The sequence below is a fragment of the Chinchilla lanigera genome, unplaced genomic scaffold (assembly GCF_000276665.1).
Source record: "Chinchilla lanigera isolate Chin_1 unplaced genomic scaffold, ChiLan1.0 scaffold00026, whole genome shotgun sequence".
In the NCBI taxonomy this organism is placed as follows: Eukaryota; Metazoa; Chordata; class Mammalia; order Rodentia; family Chinchillidae; genus Chinchilla; species Chinchilla lanigera.
Window position 1 is genome coordinate 2504086 of NW_004955427.1, and position 25950 is coordinate 2530035.

At 40.5% G+C, this 25950-nt stretch overlaps 1 protein-coding gene across 28 annotated transcripts in view; it reads right to left on the reverse strand.

Annotated features, from left to right (window-relative positions):
* Nucleotides 1-25950, reverse strand: part of Abi3bp (ABI family, member 3 (NESH) binding protein) — a 219568-nt gene that overhangs the window by 141683 nt on the left and 51935 nt on the right. For all 28 annotated transcript variants that reach the window (XM_013515155.1, XM_013515154.1, XM_013515153.1 and 25 more), the window contains exons 3-4: nucleotides 7804-7872; nucleotides 2410-2542 (exon numbers count right to left, since the gene is read on the reverse strand). In XM_013515155.1, the coding sequence (XP_013370609.1) occupies nucleotides 2410-2542; nucleotides 7804-7872 (202 nt within the window). The remainder of the gene's footprint in view (nucleotides 1-2409; nucleotides 2543-7803; nucleotides 7873-25950) is intronic.

Sequence of the window (25950 nt, forward strand, 5' to 3'; positions counted from 1 at the left end):
GAGCGTGAAATGCGCTAAGGATCCTCTGCCCTCAGTAGTCTGTTCTCATTTTATCTATTTCATTATCTCCTGTAACAAAACCTGTCCATCCAAATTAGTCATCAGATAAATTCTTTCATGAAAAAGTCAATAGGACCAAGTAAATTTGAAGGAACTACTTCAGGGCAGGGAGAAAATTACAGCCAAATAATGTAAGAATTTGCTGGGTTACTGAACCTGTTGAAACAAATAGTCTCAAAGATTTATCAAGCACATTGAGAAACCAATGATATCCTTCATCCATTCCTTTCTCTTTCCTTCCCTCTTTTGCTTTCCATTTTAATAAGGGATTTTTTAAAAAAGTAACCAGTAAATGTTTATTTTCTCAGCACTGGCATCTTAGACTAATCCACTGGAAACTAGAATTATTCCAAGAAAACATGTACTTTCAAGAGTCTACAATCCAAGCAAAATAAGTCATGGGCTTAGTGGTGGGTGAAATAAGGAATATTTCAAATTCTTTGAAACATCTCAAAATTATTTTTCAAAAATTGGGTTTTGGAAATATCTTTTATATGCCCTTTTCTAAGTACTTATCCCTTGAGAACAATGAACATAAAAAGAAAAATTTGATTTCTTTTCCTGTTTTAGTTTAGATTTCCTAATTAAAGTCATATGAAAAGTATGTTTGAGAAGTTGTAAACATTTCAAAAGGTCCTTTTTTGTTTAATTTAGACAAAAATAAATAAAACACTACAAAAATACACACATCCCCAAAAAGTACCTGAAAAAGTGGTCAATTACCTTAACTCAAGGGAAATGCAAGTTAAAGCTCCAATGAGAAAGTGCAACATTGCAATAGCTAAAATGAAAAATACTGTGAATTCCAGTGTGTTGGTGAGGATGTAGAGCAACCAGGGCCCTCATATATTGCCTGGGGTATATTGATAGAAAAATTAGACAAAAGCAATTAAATATGCATCCTCCCTGTAATGCAGCAATTCCAATTCTAGATCTTTATCTAAAAGAAATTAAAAGGTATTTTCACAAAAATCTTATGCAAAAATTCTTAGCGAAATCTATATTCATTAAAAAGTCACCACAGTCCAGGTGTTTACAGCAAGAAAATAAATAAAGTGGAATATTCAAATATGGAATTCTACTCAGGAACAAAATGCTATAATGTCATGAACAACTCTCAAAACCATGCTGGATGAAAAAAAAAAAAACCAGGCAAAACAACCCCCTACTATATAACTCCATTTAAATGCGTTCTAGGGTAGGCGGAACTAATCGATAGTAATAGCAAAGCAGTGGCTGCTGCTACAGGAAAGTATCTACTTTCCGGGGTGATGAAATGTTCTGTTTCTTATTGTAAAACACATGCTTTTATACATTTACCACAACAGATTAATCTGTATACATAAGGTCTGTGCACTTTACAATGTTTAAATTATACCTCATTGTTTTTGTTTTAGGGGAATGAAAAAACTTCACAAATGTAAAAGTCACCGTGGGTATTTCTTTTAAATATTTTAAAATAAAATGTCTCAATTAAAGCTTGAAACATTTAAATGCTTCTCCATTCGTATGTTTCTGAATTTTGAAGCCAGCTAATGTGATAAATATTTATGATAAGTAGATTGCTGCACCATTCCATAAGCAATGTTAGGTACAATGCCAGGTACACAGTGCTGAATACATGTGCGGGGTGGAAGGATGAATGCGCAGCAGAAATGTTGAAATATACTTGACTTTCCACTTGTGTTCTGCCGAAGAAGACGATATCTTCATCTCTGTTTTCCCTCTGCCTGATTCTCCCCTGTGTCTCCCGCTGTCTACACTAGTGATTCTCAGACTCCAGTGAGCACTGGAGCCATCTGGAAGGCTTGTGAAGACACGGAGGCTGAGCTCCAGCCTCAGAGTTTCTGATCCACTCAAGTCTAGGGGGGACCTAGGTTTCACCTTGGTGACAACCTTCCAAGTAAAGGCAAATGTGACGTCCCTCGGTTTGAAGGCCCCCTTACTGCTTCAAGCACTCCTTCAAATGAAAGACCAAAGACTTTTTCTTTTCCAAGGAATTTTTCAGCTCTTCACAGTTTTTCCCAATTGCCTTCAGCCCCCTCCTGTAACCCATGTTATTTTATTACTGACATTGTCCACTTGCTATTGGCTCCTTCCCCCTTGTATTTTCCTTCTTGGGCTGAAGGATACATTCATGTGTTTTCTACTCTGGCAGATCATAACTGGCAAGACAGGACCCCTGACTCATGTTATCTATGTTTCTCTCAAACCTAGAACAACTGTGCAGCTAACAGGTAATAAGTAAATGCTCATTTTATATGTATAAATTCTTAAAATGCACATGCGAGTACCACTGAAAGAGGTGCTAGTTTTCAGAGGAAAGACATTTTTATTATGACAAATTACCTGTCGTTGGGACAGTGGCTCGGCAATGTCCAGTCGTGGTGAGGATTGATGAGGAAACCCCAGGACAGGAAGACCGAGCTTGGTGACAGAGTGCCAACCACCAGCTGTAGAGGTTTACGGGCGCGAGTTTTACCTGCCAAGGCAGCACACCAGTTAGTTCTGGAGAGAGTTAATGTATTTTTGATAAAATGCATAACCATGATTGGGTAGGATGATAAAAAGCGTGAAAACACCAAATTCCTTTTGATATAAGAAAAAATATTACAATTTTTGCTCATGAATTTGAAGATGAGTCACATGAAATGTATATTAGTAGATTTACATATGCAAGCGCATCCACATGCATATGGGTACATATAAGCCATATCTGAGTAAACCTAGTTTTCATTTTTTTTTGTGGGCCATAGATGGATATTGAGGTCTTGGCTATGTTCAGTGTATTTTTACACATAAATACCTAAGTGTATACGTGTACAACCCCGTGCACATATCACTCATTTTTTTACAGATGAAAACATGTTTATTTTCTCCTGGGAACTCGTATGAAGTAATGTCAAAGGGGAGGAAAGAAACCTTCTCATCTAGGTTCTAGGTAACATTCCTTTTTAAGACCTATTTAGAAGTACGAAATCCCATGATGTACTATTGTAATAAGCACATAGTTTACAAAAAATGCCTAAAAGGAACATGTACACACATTTTTAATAATCCTGGAAGAGTAGAAATAATACAAGAAATACAACTCCTCTGATGGGACCAATTGGATTCAGGCAGTGTCAAGAGTTATGTCGTGGAAATCCTAAAATGCATTTGAAACCACAAAAGTCCTAGAATAGCAAAGGTGATTCTGGGCAACAAGGGCAGGGCAGGGGGCATCACAATCCCTGACTTGAAATTATATTATAAAGTTACTGTGATAAAAACAGCATGGTACTGGCAAAAAAAAAAAAATAGACCTGAGGATCAATGGAACAGATTAGAAGATGCAGAAACAACTCTAGACATACTCAGCCACATTATCTTTGACAAAAGTGGCAAATATATTCACTGGAAAAAAGATAGCCTCTTTAATAAATGGTGCTGTAAAAATTGGTTTTTCACATGCCAAAGATTAAAATTAGACCCATATCTTTCACCATGTACTAAACTAAATTTGAAATGGATCAAAGTTCTAAATACTAAAACAGACACATTAAATCTGCTGGAAGATAGAATATGTAAAACTCTTGAAGACATTGGTGTAGGCAAAAATGTTATGAATAAAGCCCTGATCACATGGGAACTACCACAAAGAATTAGCACCTTGGATCTCATCTCATTAAAAAGTTTTTTGTACAGCAAGAGAAATCATCAACAGAGTGAAGAGACAACCCAAAATGTGGGAAAAAAAGTTTACCAGCTGTTCCTCAGACAAAGGGCTGCTATCAAAAACATATAAAGAACTCAAAAAATCAGACCTCCCAAATTTAAAGACCCAATCTGAAAATGGGAATCTAAAATGAATACAAACTTCTCAGATGAAGAAATACAAACAGCAAATAAATATATGAAAACATGTTTAACATCATTGGTCATTAAAGAAATGCAAATTATAACAGCACTGAGATTCCACCTCACCCCAGAAAGAATGGCTATCACCAAGAAATCAACTAATAACCAATGCTGGAGGGGCTGTGGGGAAAAAGAAACGTTTCTCCACTGTTGGTGGGAGTGTAGGCTGGTACAACCATTGTGGAAATCAGTGCAGCAATTCCTCGAAAAACTAGGATTGGAGGTCCCATTTGATCCAGATATTCCCCTTCTGAGTATCTTCCCAGAAGAATTAAAAACATCATACCACAGTAATCTGTGTACACCTATGTTTATAGCAGCACAGTTTGTAATAGCTAGATCTTAGAAACAACCCAAATGCCCATCAACTGAGGAATTGATAAAAAAGATGAGGTCTTGTTATACAATGGAGTACTACTACTCAGCCATAAAAAAGGATAAACTGGAGACTTTCATAGATAAATGGATGTAACTTGAGGCCATACTCATAAGTGAAATAAACAAGACTCCATGTGTAAACATCATGTTGTTTCCCTAGTATGAGAAGCTGGAAGAGTAAATAAGATCCAAAATGTACAATAGATATTGGAAAATGAGAGGAAACTCTTCAAAAGAAAAGAGAAACTAGGATGGGGGAAAGGAGAAAAGAAGGAAGGAAGAAGCAAAAAAACCTATGCACCCATATCTATATCTCTCTCTCTCTCTCTATCTATATCTATCTATATATATATGAGAGTTAAGATTGCTACACAACTAATTTAGTTCATTGAAAGAAAGGCTTGTTTTGATATTGTTTGGACAATTAAGTGCATATATCTTCTACACTGCATAACCAATTTAAAGATAACAATGCACAATGTATTAACCTGTTACTCCCCTATTATCTTATTTTGAAATTTTGTTTTACTTTTTTTTCTCTTTAAAACAAAATTTTTTAAAAGGTTATGCTGTTGATTCACTGTAGATTCTTTTCAACTTAAAGAATTTTTTTGAAACTGGAGGACTAAGAAGACAGTGAGAAAGAAGAAGAATCTCAGTCATGGAACCACACTGCCTCGATGAGGATAAATAAATTTTAAAATTCTTAAGGAAACCTGGTAAATTGTTTCATCGCTGTAGTTTTACTAGAATATATACAACCTTGTGGTAGCCAGTTGCCTTGTTATAAGATAGATGGCTTCTTTGTTTTAACTGATATGCATAAAAGTTGTACATATTTATGGGGTGTCCATAATTTTTCAATACTTATATACACTGTATAAAGTTCAACAAGAACAAACCATCCTTATGCTTAAAACATTCAAGATCTTCTAGCTTTCTTTAAAGTAAATAGTATGTGTTGTTCTCTAAGCTGCTGTGGTTTCACTAAGTGTCTCCCAAAGCTCCATATGTCAAAGGCTTGGCCCTCCACCCGTGGCACTGATGGGATCTGAGAATCTTGAAGAGGCGGAAGTCAGTGGGAGGGCCTTAGGTCATAGGGGGCAATGCCCCCAAGGGGATCATGGGACTCCGGACACTTCCTCTTTCTCCTTTTTTGTGTTTTGGCCGGGAGTTAAATTCTGCTCTGCCAAGCACCCCCAATGTGAGATGTCCTCACAACCCTATGCAAAGGGGCAACCAGCCATGGACTGAACCTGTTAAAACCCTGAGCCCAATAAACTTTTTTTAGTAAGTGATTGTCACAGTATTTGTTATAATAACAGAAAAATAATTCATACATGCAGTCACACATGGTCACAACTACAGTACAACAGAAAACTAGAACTCCTTTTTCTTAATTATGAATAATTGACTTTTTAAAGATATTTGCAGTAATTTACCAGGATAGTCATCATTTATTTGGATGCAAACTTGCATTTATCTTCCTCTATACACTTTTCTTGATCTACCTATGACTGTGCATTTTATAAGGATGATCTGGATGGCCCGTATCTGAACTCTGGGGAGGGCAAACAAGAATCTGAATTGCAGTAAGGGGCACGTACAGTTTGAAAAGGCCCTGAGTAGATTTTCATATTCTTTTTTCTATCTCTAAGTTGATTTTCACCACTATACTGCAAAACTTTTATATTTCGAGTGAAAAACAAGGACCAGAAAAGTTTCAAGGATGTCTAAAATTGCAATGAATGCAAAATAAAAGTCAAATTTAGGTCTCTTCAGTTATTACCTCATTCTTTTTACGACATTATTGGCTGAACTCACAGTTTATGAAGGTAACACTACTTAGAAATCAAAGATACATGTTTCTATCTTTCCCTAGTGGAACCTAATGCTTATATGATTGTCAAATAGTTTTTAACAAGTTTTTGGTCTTTGTATGGGAATGATGAAATAATTAGCATTTATGTAGCAGATATAAATGCAAAAAATAAAACAAATGAAGTTTATCTTTTAGCCGTTGCCTCACTGCCAAATATAAATTTAAAAAAACAAAAAATATATCCCTTGCCTGAAAGGAAAGACAGGGTATCACATCCTGAATAAGATGAAGCAATTTCCTGAACTGGTCATAATGAAATGAAAAGTATCCTCTCTTCTGCGTCATACAGGCTTCAAAATGAAATGCAGTTGCAAAATGCCAGTAAGGCACAATGTTTTCTTGACTTCTCTTATGTATTTTTTTTATTGGTATCATGATACTATTTGTATCAAAAAACAGTTCAATAAATACTCATGTGAAATAAGATTCTAAGAAAATAAACTCATGTTTCTTGACTTTTCTGTTCAATATATTGTAATAAATACAGTCTTTAAATATTGGGGATACAGTTATTTTAAAGTATGTGGAGGGCTGGGGATGTAGCTCAGTGGTACAGCACCTACCTCACAAGCGAGAGACCCACTGAATTGCCAAAGCCTCTTCATCCTGTTTTATCTTTACAGAAAAGTATAGCAAGCAAACAAAGGATCCCTTTCTACGTGATATCCAGTATTCCATAAAAGACGAACATAAGTAGGAAACAATCAGGGAAGAACTGCTCACATTAGAAAAAGAAAATTCAAAGCAAACTCCTGGTCCATTCTCTATACAGAGACAGAAATGTGCCACACCAGATTGAAAAAATACAGATTTACCATTTTTTTCTTTAAGGCAGATCTCAGCTTATTTAACCTGGGGAGTCTCAGTAAATTATACATGGTGGGCTTTTAATTTTCCTTGAATCATAGGAAAGTTCCCATGCAATTATTCACATGGTACCTTCTTTCTTCTTTCCGGTCAGGCTAGGGTTGGGAAAATGGACGCAACCGTTTTATCAAAGGGCCCTCCTGCTTTCTTTCTTCGGTTCTGATTTCTATGAGCACGTGTTTGCACTGCATAGCAGCCCCTTTCCTCGTGGGGGGCTGACGCATGCCCAGAGCACATCTCAGCTCTTCCTCCATCCCCTTCCCTGAGGCATCATTTTGAAATACAGACAGTCTCCATAAACAAAGGTTAGACATAAACCTTTGTCCTTAAAGGGGAAAATGTGCAACAGTAAAGAGCTCACACATGACAAAACAGAAACCATCTCTCCGGAGCCAGCCCTGAATGAAACCGACCACAGGCCAGGAGCTGTCATTAACTCCTTCAATCCACAAAACAACCCTATCACACAGCAGAACCGGGTGCAGCTCTGGGTCACGCGCCTAAATCCCCGACGTCTGCAAGGGGTGGTCCTAGCAAAATCCCGCACAGTTCTACCTCTAGGCTGGGGGGCTTCTCCAGAAGGTGGTGTAGACTTAGATCCATCTGCTCGATGTGTTCCTACAGCATCGCTGCAGCATTTAGCCTCCATGTGTAGGAAGAAGAAGAAAAGTCACGGATTAAAGTTAATTTTAAATAATCAATGAAAATGACTATACCTGAACATGACTTCTTTTGACTCGGAGGGGGAACAGGACGTACAACTATCAGGTACTTCGGCTCTGCATCTGGGAACAATAATAACATAATTTACTGGTAAAATCATTGAAGAACAGCGGCATGCCCATGTCCTGACTCAGCATTTCCTGGGGTTGGTTCACCTCCACACCCGCAGGACCAGGGAATGAGAGGTCCAGGAATGCACAAAGTTAGTATTTCCTGAGAAGTCCATTACATTTCTAAATTGAAAATGAAATCCAGATTTTCAAATCCAAGTGGGAAGGGGTTGGAAAGAAGTCCTAACTATGCAAGATACAGATTTTATGCCACATTTTCATCAATACTCTTCTTGTTAGATTTTTTTTTTTAAAATCATATTATGCTCACTCTGTTAGCCTTCTCCTCACGAAGGGCAATGTAATATCCCAAAATTAGAGAATGGAAGATTCACATAAGACAAGGGGATCTTATATGTGCTATGATCTAAGATTGCCCATTTTCGTGGGAACCTAAATTTTTATAATGCCTTGCCTCATTTTAAAATGTGTATCGATGAAATACAAGTTAATAAAGAATCTTTTAAAAATATCTAGGTGTTAATAAAATTATGTTAAAATAATTGTGTGTGCTAATTCAATAAGGAACTCTTTTTAAAAAGTTGATATTTCCAAGACGAATCATTGGTTAAATATATACAAATAAACCAAATATATTTAGGACATAAGATAACACCAAGGTGTAGCATCTCTACTGGATTACTAACTGGTTGAAGAATATTATCGGCAATATTTCTTTGGAACCTTTGTACCCTGAAGTTTATTCTACACCAAATTTTATTGAAGGCTATAGTCAAGCGCATATAAATGAGATGTCACTTTGAACAGTAAACCTCTCTCTGCTCAGGCAGACCTCATTTATACCCTCATTTTGCTTTCCTTCTGGGTTTAAATATTTCCTTCTATGAGTCTGGAACAGAAGCTTTCTTGACTAAGGCTTTGCAGAGCTGACTCCCCTTTCAGAGGGAGACAGCCTGGCGGTGCGACCGCCTTTCATGACGTGTGCCCTTGTCTTTCTCCAGACACCCCAGCCGCGCCAGCTGCTCTAACCTGCCCCAGTGATAACCACCGAAGAAAGTAACCCAGGCAACTCAGGACTCACCTCAGGGTCTTTCCCTGTGTGTTATACAGTTGCCTCGTGACCATTACCCAGATAAGGGCCCTTCATTCCGTGCCAGAGTCCCATGAGTTTGAAAGTATACGTTCCTTACAGGGGTTTGTACCAGGCATTCCTGACCCAGTTCAAACCAATAGGTCCACTAGTAGGATTGCAATAACCATTGCTTAACTTTACTGGGGGTACAGAGAACACAGCTATTACCAAACTACCACATGCTGTGGGCTTTCCATATGCCAGGCACTGTTAAAAACATGATATTCACCAGCTAATGTTGCCTACGGCAATTCTACCTGGAACATTACTATTACTCCAATTCGTAATGGTGAAATTACTGAAGCAGTCGTTGTCACAGACATGCAAGACACAGGGTCCCCATGCTTGGCCTAATGCCTTGTTGTCACCGTCTCGAAATTGTTAATACTTCTGTCTTTGAAATTGTGTTTCGAAAGTGACGTGTGATGGGATACTGGCATGTGCGTGTAAGCAGAGGCGATGGGAACAGCGTACATGTCTATAGAGTTCTTCCTCCTCGCGCACAGCATTCCAGGTGCTCCACTATCACGGTGTTCATAAGGACGCGGGGAACACAGGAGTTTAGCAAGACACAAGCAGAACAGAGCAAGCAAGCATGTCACGTCTGCAGCTGAGTGTGCAGGTGTGTGGAGGGGTCACTAAGGGCTCTGACAGACTACTCTTTTTGAGCAAGAAGGGGCTTCAAATGCAGAAAAGCAATCATGTTTGACTCAACACAGACAACCAAGGATTCCTATCGTATCCCTTCTTAGTTCTGTTCCCTCGCTGCGTTAGGCGACCGCTTACACTGAAAATGATAAAATGGAAGGAACGGGAAAATGAGGGCAATGCACAGCCTCTTAGATCTTCCTCATTCCTAAATCAGCCTTTCTAAAAGCATGCGATGTACACACATCAAAAGACAAATAATAGCTTTATACATCATTTCCACTGTTCTCTCTAAGAAACACATATACTGGAAGGAACTAGGAAGTACAAGTTGTGCAATTTTAGTAATTCCATTGAATAAAAGCATTTAAAACCAGCACTGTGTAATATCAAGGTAAAAGGTAAACTTTATGCTTGGCTATCAGGAATGAAAACTTAAGGTAACTGCATTCTACACAAATGTTCTTAAACTGACACTTTAATTACAGACTGCTAAATGAAGTAGTAGTAGATTTTGGTAGGATTTCTACAATTTATAATTTTAAATTATGATTTTTCTTTAATTAAAGTGACATTAAATAGCAACTAGCACTATGACAAGTTAATGGGTGAGACCATGAAAGTAAGGGGAAAAGTTTAAATGTTAATGTCTTTAATGATAATTTTCCCTGCTTTTCTTTCTTTTTTTTTTTTTCTTTTTTTTTTTTTTTCATCTTTTTGAGACAGGGTCTCACTATGCAGTTCAGGCTGGCCTTGAGCTCACTTGTAGCCCAGGCTGGTCTCGAACTCACAACGATCCTCCTGCCTCAGCCTCCCAAGTGCTGGAATCACAGGCATGTGCCACTATGCCTGGTGCTTTTCCCTTCCGTTTTGAAACAGGGGCTCTCCATTTTTATTTTATACTTAGCCTTGCAACTATGTAAGTATCTTAATTGGTCTCCGAACTTCCCTTTTAATAAGCCCCAGGAATTCCTTCTAGAAAACAAAGGTAAGCCCCTAGTTCTCCTAAATGATTCTCATTTTGGTAGAGTGTCTCTTAGAGCTAATCTTTTAATTCCTTCCTTAATATAGATTCATATAATTATGCCCCAGTAGTTTAAAAAAAAGACTTGAAATTAGAAAGACAACAAATAAAGAAGTCAGACAGTACCGCAGTCTAGGCCATATGTTTACATGAGCGATTAAAAATGACTTCGTTACTTCCACAATCACCTTCGATCAAGGAAGCTGTTGCCACTAGGTACAAACCAGAGCAGACGCCAGAGCCTGGTTGCTCGTGCGGGCTCGCACTGCTCGCTGTCTTCCCTTGCTATCTACCAGCATCCGGGCATTTCACAGCCTTGCGCTCCATTGGGGACGCAGACACGGAAAGACAAGACAACTGAAAAACGAGACCTCTTTTTCTGTTCTGCACCGGGAAACTCTTTGTGGACTTGTAGCTGCCTAAAATATAGACACTGTAGTCTTATCAGAAGTTCTACCAAAATTCTATCAGTACTTCATTTAGCAGTATGTAATTAAAATGTCAATTAAGAAAATTCGTGTAGAATGAAATTACCTTTAAGCTTTCATACTTAATAGCTAAAGTTATACAGTGTTGACAACTGGTCAAATTTAATTTGCTTCATCTTTAAAATGACTTGTGGTAGAAGACAGATGGAGTACTGTTAAAGGAAATCAAATACTGACGTTTTTCATGAACTACTAGATCCTTTATTTATTTTTTATTTTTGTTGTTTTTTTCTTCCGAGATTAGGACTCGAACTCATGACCTTGTGCTTCCAGGCCGCTGAGCTAAATCCCCAGCCCCTATCTTTGTCTTTTTGAGACAGGATCTCTCTATGCAGTTCAGGCTGGCCTTGAGCTCACTTTGTAGCCCAGGCTGGTCTCCAACTCACAACGATCCTCCTGCCTCAGCCTCCCAAGCGCTGGGAATACAGGCCTGCTCCACCACGCCCTGCTACTTGATCTTCTAGTAATGCAAACAGCCTTCCCGTAATTACTCTGTTGACAAATCCAGCTCTCTTACTTTGGATCCTCTCCCTTCAGGCAGCCCGGCGTTGCAGAGAGCAGAGCTTCAGAGTGCTGTGGCTGTGCTGGGTATTCTGCCACGCAGGTGGGTGCAGAATAAACTAGGCCAGATGATCCCCTAAAACGATGCGAGGGGGCTAATGGTGGAAAGCAAAGTGACCCTGCCATCACTGTAACAACAGTTTCACGTCATGCTCAATTTCTTGACTTACAAGCATAGACTCCGGAGCCCAAGACTAAATTCTGCCCCGGTATTATCAGTCCAAGACAAAGCACTTCACCCCTGTGCACCTCAGTTTCCTTGCCTGCAAAATGAAAAATATCACAGTACCTAATCTGCATTCCTACTGGTGATTAAAGTTATTTATAACTGTGCTAACACAGAAAGTACTAATTAGAACGTTCACAATGATGATTTCTTGAAAGTCCATGTGTTCGACAGGGCTGACGGGTATATTGTAAAGGGAGAAAGTGCTCAAAAAGAACTTTTAAACAGGCTCCAAAATGGAAGCATTTCACAAGAAAAATCTGGCAGCACATAATCAGTGTATTACGGTGGCATATACATTATGACCATATTACAGATCGCCATAATTGTGTAGTAATTACTTTATTACAAGCATACAACATGTGGCTGGGGTGATTGTAATCCTATTTTCCTGGTCCTAAATACTTTTTTGACAAAATGCAACATTAATTTTGTTGTTGCTGTTCTTGTGACAGGTTCTTGCTAGGTAGTCCATCTGGGCCTTGAACTCACTATGTATCCCAGGCTGGCCTCAAACTCCCAGCAGTCCTCCTGCCTCAGCCTCCTGAGTGCTGGGACTATAGGTGTGCACCAACACAGCTGGCTGCAACGTTAACTCTTAATAATGAGAATTTGATGGAATACTTTCTTAATACTGTAAACTATATCCTGAAACATCTAGGTCTTTACTAAGATATTCTACACTTACTAAATATGCAAAACCTTATACATACATTTCTATTAACTCTTCCTCACTTCCTCAGAGTAGTCCGCCCTCATTTTCCCATTTTATTACCCTAAATTTTTCACATTATGCTAAAATTCTATTGTTGTAAACTGCATCAGATTTTTAAGTTGAGTAGCTGAGATATAGATTAGATAAGCAACGCCTGATGCAGCCAACCGTATTACATCCATTTTCCTCTGAGACACCTCCTCACTTTATAGGGTGTGGTTGTTTTCTTCAATCATAAAACAGAATTTCCTATATTCCCGGGATCACAAAAGCAACAATCACCATGTTGGTGTAAGAGAATTTGTGTTACTATGGTACCTCATTCAACATCTGAATGGTTTTAAGTACGTAAGAAAAACCTAAGTTCTCTGATTAATACATGCAGCTCATCAAACAACTGGAGACAATCTTCTGACCTTTTCCTCTTCCTGATCTTTCTCCCAGTCACTGGAATGACAAGCGCTGCTCTCTCCTTGAACTAGTGACAGCCTGGTTTACTAATGTCTCCTTAGAGACCAGATTCGCGGAGGGTGTGTAAGTTTTACTTTTGGCAGGAGAAGGAAGAGACACTCTCCGCTCACACTGTTGTGCTCTAAAGATCTGGGTCTCTTTTGGCCCAGTCAAGGTCAGATGACCTCAAGGCCTGGAGAGAACTTTCAAGAGCAAAATGTACTTCAACGTGGCTTTCAGCCTCCTAAGGACAGTAGGTAAACACTTGTGTCTGTAGTTAGGTTTATTTTTGATGTTAAAAAAAAGAAGTAGGATTGCTCCTATTGTGACATGGCCATTTAAAAGGAATGCTGAGTCTTAATTCCCAGTGAATTCCCAGGGCGAGAGGAGAGCGATGTCAGCATGTGGTCCTAACGGACAGGGCTGGCGGTGCCTGCAGCACTGCTCTCCTCGGCTGGCAGGAATGCTGCTTTGGAAAGCAGAGAGGGCACCTCGGACCCCCTGCCTCTGAAGCCCAGCTGAGCACAAAGCCCTTGCACTGGTTGTAGGCAGACCTTCTTGGAGGGTCCGAGCCAGCTGCTGCTGTAATTCTGGCCACCAGGCACCTCACCACAGTGACGAACCAACACACAGGGATCAGGGCAGTACACAGGGCTGTCAGAGGGGCCCACCTGGGGCTCTTCTGTGCCATGTGAAAGTCAGAGGGGCTGCGCTCAGCTGCACCAGCTCTTAGTGAGCTTGAAAACTGGGAGAGAAACAGTCTTCCTCAAAAAATCTAAATTCGAACTAATCTGGCAGGTGGGAGCCTACTGGTTTGAATTTGATGCAGAGCCATAAAAAGCAACACAGTCATGCCTGAACCCAAAGTAGTAATTTACCAACATTGAATATTAAGTTATTTTATGAGAAATCACATGTTAAAAATTCAGAATTCTGTGTTTCACTGGGACTGCGAGGCTCCCACCGGTTTCAGCGTCTCTCAGACTCACTTTATAACTGACAGTGTCTCACACTCGCACTTGCACTTGGCCGGGAGCAGCTGTGATCCTGCGGCCACTGCCTGGCATTTTCTAAAAAGGTCAAGAAAGAGAAAGCTTCGAAGTTTAACAGAAGAGGTTCAGTGAACTGAAGAAAACCCAGAAAAAACAATTATTCCTAAAATGCTACGTCACCAGCGTTCTTGCCAGCACACAAAATGATACCACTGCACGCAGAGGCAAGACTATTGATTATTCAGTCAAAAGATAAAGGAGAAGAGTTGGACTTCTGAGGTAAAAAAGCATTCAACAAAAATTTAATGTGCTTTGGCTTATTTTTTACTTTGAATATATTTTAAGGTAATTATATCTTCCTCCCCCAAAATATCAAACCATAGCATAACCTGAGAACAAGGCGCTCAAAGCTAACTAGAAGAACTTTCCGCAAAATACCTAATCGGGACACTCAAAATCGTCACAGTCATCAGAAACAAGGAGAGTCTGAAAAGTTGACACAGTTTTCAAGAGACATGACTACTAATGCAATATAGTGTTCTGGGTGGGACCCTAGAATAGAATAAGGATCTTATGAGAAAACTAAGAAAATCAAATAAAGTATGAATTTAATAACAGCATTACTGGATTATTAGTGGTAAATTTAATGCTCTAAGGAGAAGTTAATACTAGAAAAACCTGGTGCAGTGCGTTCAGGAATTTTAGCTTTATAGCTTCCCCTCAAGTCAAGCTCTTCTAAAATAGTTCATTAAAGTAGAGTCAGAAAGAGTAATAGATAATATAAAATACACATATCGGTGAATCAAAGAGAGCTTTTTCAATAACTACAAAATAAAAAGTGTGCTTTCTTTGCCTTTTTTTAAAAATGTTATCATAAAAATATAAACAATAGTTTGTTATATATACTATTTGTACAGTCTAGATAGATAAGTAGATAGATTTTTTTAAATGTGGCTCAAGACAATCCCTGTCACTTTAAAAAAAAGATGGTGAGAAAAGAGACACAGCTTACATATAGCTGCGAGAATATTTAGGATTTAATGAAATAAGAAAGTAACTATCTTACCTAGGAGCCAGCGTAGCACAACATAAAGCTCCTAGTAGGAATAAAAATCATTTACAAATTTGAAAACAAAACCTAAGCCCATGGACATCCCCACAGAAGGTACAGCATCGGTTCTTCTTTGCATCTAGGAGTCCACACACCGCGGTCAGCTCTGCTGCAAAGAGGGCGCCCCTGCATCTAAGCATCCATCTCGCTCGTGACATCTGCGGTGCTTCAGTCCCATCAGTATGAACACTGAGCGGATGTCTGCTTGCAAAGCACCCCTGAAAAGCCTGCCTGTGCCATCATCTTAGGCGGAGTTCTCCCGCCCAGTGTTTGGTTCTGAAAACAAAAGAACCTTCCAAGGATGGCCACAGATGGGGGAGGCAGCCGCGCTCAGGAGGGCCCTCGGCTCTGCAGTTCTCTCTCAGCTGCCTCTTGAGCCCTACAGGAAGATGGCGCCTCACTGAAAGGGAGCCTACGCAGAAGTGCGTAGCACTGTGGAGAGCCGGAATATAAAAAGCAAGGGAAATGCTACTTGTCCACTCATTGCATACAAGGCCACTTAACCCACGTTTTAAAACTTCAGTAGTGTGACCGTCCTTTTCCCCACCCACCCCACCCAGTCTCACAGTTCTGGTGACAAAGAACTGAGCAGTAATAACAAACTGACACCATGACAGCAAACAGGGCACAAACAGTTCATATTTGAACTGCAGTCAACATCCATACTGAGGCCCAGTTACTGGAAAATGATAGGCTCCAATACTGATGAGACAGAGCGTCCGTCCACAGGACAGAATTAACAACAAAAATAAACCCACTGCAAATTATATTCATAATAACTAAATGATCACAAAATAATTATACATACAAAGGCCAGAGTGGCAGCAATTGATATTCTTGACCAGTTGAAGGACATCACTGATGCTCTTCGAGGAAGGAGGGTATCCCTTCTGGAAAAACCCTGATGGGATACTTTTGTAGAAAATGGGGGAAATCCTACTGTGTGCTCGAGCGTACGCTAAGTTGTAGCTTTGCAAAACCTCATGGTAGTCAGAAGTCCAACCAGACTACAGAACGGTGTTGTCACAGGGCTGGCCTGAGACTTCCAAAGCTGAAATGAGGAATTTAACCCACCCTTGCAGCAGGTCTGTCGACATCCATCAAAAAGGAACTTTCAGGATGTGTCAGTAAAAGGCACGAGAAGGGTTTGCTAGGAAGAGATTTCGGAGTGCACACAGGAGCAGAGCGCAGAGAAGGGAGGCACATTCCTCCCTAGAACTGGGAACAGCTGTGCTTTTCTTGAGGGGATGGAAAGCGGGGGAAAGAAGCCCACTCTCCCCAAAAAGCTACTGAGTCTATTCCACAGCCATGGCAGTCCTGTTCTGCTTCATCTTTCTTTGTTTTATTTTATAGGTGATTTAAATACTCTGAATTCTCTTAGCCTGTTGCTTACTTTCTTAATTGGACCAATTTATGGCCTTTTGGTGACTGATCTGGTAGGGAAGGCGCATAAATCTAACCAAAGGGACACACATGAGTTGCCTTTGTCTTAGGATCAGTCTCCTCCTTACTTACTTAATTGAGCCAAGTTATGGCCTTAGGTGCCTTCAGCCAAGTCCTAGCTGTTGCAGTCTTCTTAAAAGTACAAGTTTTAGTATGTCTTCCCTGTCACTTTCCTATCCATCTTTTATTTCTTCTATCCTACCTCGGTGTAAGTAACATTACTATCTTTGTTTAGTAATTCTGTTTAAACTATGTTTACTAAGCTTAAAAATAAAACTTTAAATAAATCACTTGGATTAATGGTTCCTTAGTAGCACAGTGTCCTCAGTTGTGCATTGAGAAACTATTTATAGAATTATGATCATCACAGATGAATAGAAACCCTCCACCTTGTACTGCTAAGCCCCCGCACAAATACACGGCAGGCCGCTTCGTGCTGGACCCGAGCCACATGCTCTGCTCATGCTCTGTTCCCTGAATTATTTTAAGCCTGAAAAATAGGACCCGCTCAACAAGCGTGTTCTGAGAAAATGAATGGGTCTGCTGTTCTACCCTTTCGTTATTTAGGTTTCAAGTAAAAAGGGGTGAATCTGGGGGTTTTACAGGAAGAACAAAAAAAAAGGTTGGGCAATAGCATTGTCAGCAAAAGTAATCTTTTTTTGGAAAAGCTCAGAGACTTTAATCAGAGCACTAGTTTTTGATAAGCCCACTTACGGAAATTGGTTTGTTCCCTATAAAGTTTTTTCTTATAAAAAATATGTTTTATTGTGTGACAATAAATTTTTCCCTGTTCTCCTGAAAAAAAAAACAATTGAAAAACAAATTTTAAATCAAATCCTACACTATTTGGTAATTATTTCCAATTGAATGTTACAAAATCTGTTGAATACTGAACCCACACCCAGTTTGACATAACATGCTGCTCTGCCCCAGGACTCAGAAAGAATCTGGCTTCTCTCAACCTCTAAGACACAGTTCTGTGGCCGAGGCCCCAGGCAAGGACAGCACTGAACTGTAAGGGACAAATAGATACCTAGACACCCACCTCACCCAGCAACCGCTAATGCAAAAATGACTGACAGAATCTGAGAACCTTCCACGGACAAAGACATTTTTAGAGTTTTCCTCAGTTTTATTTTCATCTGGTAAGATTTGGGGATGCAATGCTATTGGACGCATTTCACTTGGACCAACTGTATCATCTGCGGCCCAATGCAGAATCAAAGGATGGCACTCACACTTAAAAAGCAGAAAAAACAAGTACCATTAAAGACACAAAAATCTTTTTTTCTTTATCCTCCTGTCTTTTCTTGACCTGTCACTGTTACTGGTCAGGTATCTCTGTCATACCAGATATCCAGGGTCTTTGTATCTCAAACCAAAATTGAGAAAAACACAAGTAGTAAGAAAGGCAGACATTTGTAAAGGAAAGTCTATTTTACAGTGGGAACAGGTTAATGAAAATGCTTAAGAGCAAGTTTGACTCAGTGGCCCGATCTGTTTCTGGTTTGCTGCTAATGTGCATGGCCATCTGCCAGCTGGTGACGCAGCAGGGGCCCCTCACCGGGTGCTGCCACCCAGTTAAACTTCCCGGCCTCCAGAGCCATACATGAGCCCAAATCTCTTTTCTTTATAGATGACCTGATCACAGATATTTTGTTACAGCAACTACAACGGGACTGACACAGACCATCTCCCACCAGTGGCAGCACGAGGATCAAAGTGTCTCACTCCTAACCCATAGCTCCCTTCCCCATAGGGTGCCAGGAACAAGGAAGCATCTGATTAACCACTGTCCCAAACTAACCCTGCTTCACCCAAATTAACGCTACCGCAGATGCCCCAAGGGATCGCAGCCTTTGCACACAGACACATGGTGTACCTGGATGAGACTGACGCATGCTCCCCTCCTCCCCAGGGTTCGATGGAGCTGCCAGATTTGTATGGACTGCTGCCAGTATATTCCGCCAGGAATCACCACTGGGTACACACATCCTGACCCTTCCAAGTCCACACCCAATTCCTTGCTGGAGGCAGAGGCCAGATGAAGTTGCTAAGCAGAAGTGGGAAGTAGAAAGCCAGACAGTCTGGGGTACAAGACAACTGAGAACAAAACTTGGGGAGGGGTGGAAGGCAAAGATGAGAACTCTCAGGCTCTAGGCCCTCAGCACATGTGCCATTGTCCTACAGGACCTTACTTACAACATAAGATGGAAAGATAAAGTTAAGAATTCAAGACAACCATAACAGTTCATTGAGGGCTGGGGATTTAGCTCAGCAGCACAGCGCCTGCCTGGCAAGTGCAAGGTCATGAGTTTGATTCTTGGTATCGCAAAAAAAAAAAAAGACAAAACAAAAAAAACCAAAACCAGTTCATTGAACACAAAACACAGAACCCTCTAAGGGCAACACGCACCTGCTTGTGAGCCTAGCACTGACCCAGCCCTTCCACCGCTAGTTTCCACCACAGCCATGAATCTGATGTTCCATGCGATATTATTTCCTTGTTCCTGGTGCAGATTTTGAAGCATCTCATTAACCACTGTCCCAAACTAACCCTGCTTCACTTTCACACCCTGGTGAACTCTTTCACTCACATCACGGATATTTAATAGACTATTTCTCTTATCCGCTCATCCCAGCAGCCAGTACACATTAAATTGAGACGTTAAAATTGTTGGCTTTGTTGCCTGCATCTTTTCCTAGTCAGTCTTTTATGTGTGCACCCCACAGGGAAGTTTACTGTTGAGTGCTGTCTTTCAGCTGGTTTAAGGTTCGGCAAAGGCTTGGTGTTAAGGTCGAGCCTGTACGTGCACACAACCTCATTGTCCAGTAACACAGTACTTTGTTAATATTATTGAAAAATCAGGACTTTATGCGAATATTTTGTTTTGAGTGATAAGTCTAGCCTAGATTAGTTCTCAGAAGGTATCCAAAGTCAAAGTCTCCAAATCAGCTAGGTGTTTTCCTTTCTTTTTAAATGTCCTAGCAACATTACCGTGTAGAGGTAAGGTACCGATATAATTTCACAAGATGAACTCAAAGGTACCAGAATACTTACATGCTACAGGGAAAAGCACGTGGTCCATGTGATGGCCAAATACAGGCTCTGAGCAGCCGAGTGTCTGTAGATTTCTTAGCCTACCGGGACTCACTGTCATCATTAGGATGAACAAGATGGGAAAAATAGTTCCCGCTTCACGGAGCGCTATAGGGATCGTACGACTCATTTCTGTGAAGCCCTGCACCCCGCTCTGCAGGTGCGCAGGACACTGACTCAGCAGCGGCCGGGCGAGGAGAGTATCCAGCGCAGCACTTGGGCGTCTGCTCACCTGTGCTCCACCTCCACTGATTTTGTCCCTGCTGGACGGCTGCAGAGTGTCTCCCGTGGCAGGAGAAAAGGGGTCAGGTTGTGAAGGATCTGGGAGTCATGCTAAGAATCCTAGGCTCTTTCCCACACATGCTTTAAGCGTGTGGTTTTTCAGCTGAGATGCTGAGCAAAAGGGAAACGCAGTTAATAATTATGCGGGGCAGCAGGTGCAAACCATGGCTGTGCCCCATAAACCAGGCTGGTTCCATCTCCAAGAGGCAGAGTCCACCTCTAAACCCAGGTGAGGGGCTGGGGATTTAGCTCAGTGGCAAAAGCACCTGCCTGGCAAGCACAAGGTCGTGAGTTCGGTTCCCGGTACCGGAGAAAAACCAAAAAAAAAAAAACCCAGGTGAATACCTTCTTCTTCTCCTGGAGTCTTTGACTACAGGCAATTAGGACGTTTTATGTAGTTGACAGGGAGCTTTCTGTAGTGAGCTTTGGGTAGAGTGACCACAGCTATGGATTAAATGTATTATGTGGTGTAGGGGGAATGAGACAGCTCCGGCCCTCAGAAGACTGCGTTTGGCTGGTGAGACAGGACTCACGCGCAAACACGCCTGCCAGTCAGGGAACAGCGCAGAGCGGACTATGAGCACTGGCTGGCCTTCCCAGGCGGCCTTGTCATGACACACACATGTACCAGAGAGTACGGCACGTCCTGTGAAAGGAAACATTTAAGGGAAAATAAGAGGGCCCATCAGGAAAGGTGATATGCCTGTATTCCATGGGTTTGCGATACACCTCAACATAAATTCCAGAGTCTAAACACTGTCTTGTATATTTGCTCTCTAGATAACCTTCTGACCCTCTAATTTATCTTTTTATTGGCAGCTGTCTTTCCACAAAAGAACTATTCTCAATCGCCAGACTCTTGCAGTGAATCTATTATATCTTTTTTGGCCCATGACCCAAAAGGGCCAATAGCTATTTTGAGGATCACTTTTAGCTGTAATCAAGAATGAAATTTTAAAATTAGATTTTAGTATCAGTGCACTGAATAATGCACTTGAAAAACTTGTTGCACTTTATATTGAAATATTGTGAATCTGTTTCATTGTATTTCCATGTAAATGCATATTTGGAGACAGTTTATTGTCTGCTAAGATCAAGCAGAACATGAAAATATTATAGTTGAGGCCAGCAGAGGAAAAAAACAGACCTGTCCTGATGTTATTTTTATCAAAGCATGGTGGAATGGTCATCTACTATCAAAAAAGCCTTTCTGATATAAACTCATAGTGAACTGATTAGTAATAGCATGCATTAGCTAAGAAACGGGTACTCACCAGACCAATATTTAAAAATTCCTTCTGAAATTTACTGAAGTTCTAATCAATTTTGGGCCTTGGAAGGAAAAAAAATCTATCAATTCTAGGATCGCTAATTTTTTAGTGACAAATTTGGATTTATCTTGAAGAGTTAAGGCCAAATATTTCCCATGTAGTAAATCCATTACCAAAGAAATAACTAAGAACTGGATGGCATTTTGAAAATAGTTTTAAACAGAAGAGTAAAATTTCATCTTAAAGGGTGCACAGCTGTTTTAGACTTCCTGAGTTGCAAACTTTCTCTTTCACATATATTTTTTGTGTTTCTAAATTCATGACAACGTTGAAGGTACAAAGAAATGTAAGGCCCTGAGAGTCCTGAGCTCCTGGGAGTTTTCTGTTGGGCGGAGTGAGGCAGGGCTCACCCTGTGAGGTAGGGCTTCACAAACAAACATTAAAAAATGAAATATTAAAAATTAAAAGCAGCAATAAGTTAACATAAAGAAGGACCCTAAAAGAACATGCTCAGTCTCTAGGATTTTCATGGAGAGAGATATCAGCACTTCCCGCAATGGCCGGAGCTGGCCCTGTGAAGCCAGTGCTTGACAGAAAGGCCGCACATAGCAGAGATGGTGCTGATGGGAGAAGAGAAGAACCGGCTTTGGAGACATGGTATGAATTAGGTAACCATAATACACAGCCTTTTCTAAAACTGTTTTAAGACATTATGGAAGCAAAACATCAGGAGCTTTGTACTACAGAATAAAATCCTTAATTTTTCAGATTCAGTAGAATATACTTCAGTGGTTCACAGTTCAGGCTTTCCAACCAGACTTCCTGGGTTCAAATCCTGAGCTCAGGATTCCTGTGATACTTACTAACTGGATGATCCTAGGAAGTTTACTAATACAGAGCTTCAGTTGCCCTATGGATAAGAGGACATTAATAAGCTCTCCGTGTGACAGCACCTGCCATCTGCGTTTTAGATTCCTGCACGCTGACTGCTCGCAGCTGTCTCCCTCCCTCCGCCTCCTGCCAGTTCTCGGGCTCCTGCTGGGGAGCAGGGGCCTCCGCTGGCTCCAGTGGCTGCTACTGTATTAGTCCCTTCTGTCGGTTTATCCTGCTTTTTCCACTGTTTTTTTTCAGCATATTTATTTCCCTATATAATTCCATCAGTCATTTTAAATCTCTACTTCTAGCTTTTGTCTTCAGTAAATTTACAAATGTCTTCCTTGTGATATTTATCCTTCAGTATAAATTGTAAGAATCATTTCATGTTCTATCCCACTTCTATAAAAATGAATAGTACATGCTTAAAACTGTTGAGAATAAAGAGATAAAAAGATAGCTAAAGGTTCCAAAAGTTGTGATGATGGAAGAAATATTATGCATTTCTTTCTTTCTATACAAATACAAAAATTAAAGTTAAAACTCAAAAGAGGTCTCCCTGTGCATAGGAATATAAATTGCGCTAACACTCACAGCCATCCAGCTTTTGACTTGAACTTCATGATATGACTTTATCATCAGTTACGTAAGTGAAACTGTGTTATGCTCTTCTTTTGATCAGTTTAGTAGAGCAGGTCAAAATTTTCGTTATGACCTTACTAAAAATTGCTTTATTACAATAAGAGAGGATAAAAAAGTGAAATCTAGAGATTGAAGAAATAGCATTTTCTCCTTGGAGGCCACAGGAATGAAAGAAAGTCCGTATCACGCTGTGTTCGCCCTGGGGAAACAGGCAGCTCTCGCACCGGAATTCTCGGAAGGAGACCGTGACTACGGGAGAGAGGTGCACACCTCAGGGGTACAGCGTCATCATCTTAGACTTTTCTTTTGCTTCCTAATCTGTTTTGAGTTGTCCCTGTCAAGAAAACATACCTGCGTATCAAGAGATGGGAGGAGCGGGGAGTGCGAGGGACTGAGGGGGAATAAGAGATGGAAAAAAGGAAGTGGGATGTGTTATGTGTATGTACCAATTTCACAGAGAAATGTAAACATTATGCACTGCAGATACGTACAAAAAACAGAAGGAAGGAGATGAAAGGATTAGGCGGGGAGAAGAAGGGGAGGGAAAGGGGATGGAGAAAGGAGTTAAGATGTGTTATGTACGTGAACCAACTCTACACAAGGAACATAAACATATACCACACACATGTACTAATAAACTAATAATAAAAACTAATAAAAGAAAACATGCTTGGAGTATGACAGAGAGATGAGTATAGCTACTTCTTTTCAGTAACTAAGAACTCTGCTGAAACAACCTACCTCTGTGATTCACTGGTGCCACCTCCCCACCCCCAAATACAGAAGGAAACAAATCACAGGACTACACTTAGACCAAAGTTGTTTCACCTAGACACTGAAATTTTAGAGATGCCAGAATTTTAGTGGAGATTTAATCCAATCATTGTTAGCAATTGAGACAAAGGTCAGAAAGGTTAGATAAATGATCTAAGACCACTCAGCTTGTTGTAGCAGTCATGGACAGAGGTTATCAGACATGCATATTCTGTGTTAGAGTCTATATTAGCTCCTTTACATAATTTATTCATAGTCTCTACAATGGTTCTGAAAAATTATCTTCTATTTCATACATGAGAAAATGAAACTCTTAGAAGTTAAATGACGTCACAAAACTACTGCACAATAACTAGTAGTGTTCAATTTGAACCCAGGCCTATCTGGCTCAAAATTACTAGATATTCCTTCTCCACCTCCTGCCGCCTCTCGGGAAGACACTGATCTTCTCTAGAACACTGGTGTCAGGCTCCTGGTTGAAGGCTCTCTCCAATTTAGCTCATCTAGAGGACACTAACCGTGTCCTCCTCTTCACGAACCAGGGATCACTGAGAAGTTACGGGGTGCAGGATGGCAGCCGGGAGTGCAAGGAGAGGCCCACAGCTGAGGGTGAGAACTGCGCCCTCCTGGGGAATGCGTTAAGCTTAGCAGCTGTGAGAATGCGAGTATTAGTGCACCTGCCCTCATTGATTCCAGGATTCCTAACACCTCCTTGGAAAATCTTCACTCAGATTTTATGGTAGTGGTAAATATATATGATTTTCTTTCCTTTTTAAGGCTGTCGTAGGAGAGTAAGAACAGCAAGATAAAGCTCTTAAACTTGCACTACACAGTTGATGGACTGCAGCTTCTTCCCAGGCCATGCTGATTAAAACATTTCCAGAAGTCTATAGGAGACCATGAAACGTGAGTCTTGAAAGTACAAGTTTGAGACAGTCCTCATCTTTTACTTCACTGGACATTTGGCTGTCAGCAAATGAACATAAAAGAAGTATTTTTTTTGTAGCAGGAATCGAACTCACAACCTTGCGCTTGCCAGGCAGGCGCTGTGCCACTGAGCTATATCCCTGACCCTAAAGAAGCAAAACCAAAGTGAGAACACAGGGGACATGAGTGAGGAAAGGAGGATGTGGAAACCTAGAGGATCTGTCAGACGTGGGTCTGTTTTCTCACATCACTGCAGGGCTCCCGTGGCCCTCAGTGTTTATCACCACCCAGCTAGGATGACGCTGCTTTTCCTTACTCCAAATAATCTTCTAAACGCTTACGTCAACTTTTACCGAAATTTCCTGTGAGCACATTTCAAAAACAGCAAAAAAAATCTTTACTTTGGTATACAAGACCAGTGACTTAAACATGTCTATAAGTACTTAATAGATAGCTATTAAAATAAATACAATGCTTATCAATGATTATTTAGTGGGAATATTAGGCTCAAACCACTAAATAATAACTTGAACATATCTGAGTAATCACAATTTCTTGTTTCAGTTGTAAAATGAGATACGATTTTTCAAAAAATTATTCAAAAAGTAAAATCAGCCAGATGATGTGGCATGCAACATTTGTTTTGAAAATGAAATTTATTTAGTATGTTTGGGTATAGTTCAGTGTGCTGCTACTATCCTATTACAAAAGCAGGAAACAATAGGAGCTTTAAGTGATGCTTTTTTTCCATGAAGAAATAAAAATTCTTTGCTCTGGTACAGCACTTTTCACACAAGGGATTTCACTTCACTTTAAGATCATAAATTTACTAACCCGCCCACAGCATATCTATGAAAAACAGATCTGCTAGAAACAAATAGAACTGAAAAAGATCTGGGAGTAATCTAGTGGTATAAAGGCAATAGAATGAGACACAAATTTCAAACATACAGCTGCGGCAGACAAGAGAATGGCCCCTCAAAATTGCCCACACCCTAAGCCCCAAAGCCTGTGAATGTGTGAGGTTCTACGACAAAAATGGGTGAAGGTTGTACGTGGAATTACGGTTGCTGATCACCCGGCCTTTAAGTAGAGAGTGTCCTGGGTTAACCAGTGGCCTTAGTGCAAACACAAGGGTCCTGAGAAATACAAGAGGAGGAAAAAAAGAGGCCAGGGTGATGCGCTGTGCTTTGCGAAGAGCTTGACCCACTGTTGTCAAGAGGAAGGAGGGCAGCTCGAGGAAGGTGGAAAAGGCAACAAACAAACAACAACAACAAGCAGACTTTCCTTTCAGAGACTGCAAGGGAAAGCAACTGGCTCACACCTGCTTTTAGTTCCCTGAGGCCCTTGTTGGACTTCTAACCTGTGACTGCAAGATAAAAAACGCATAATGTTTTCTTTCAGCTACCG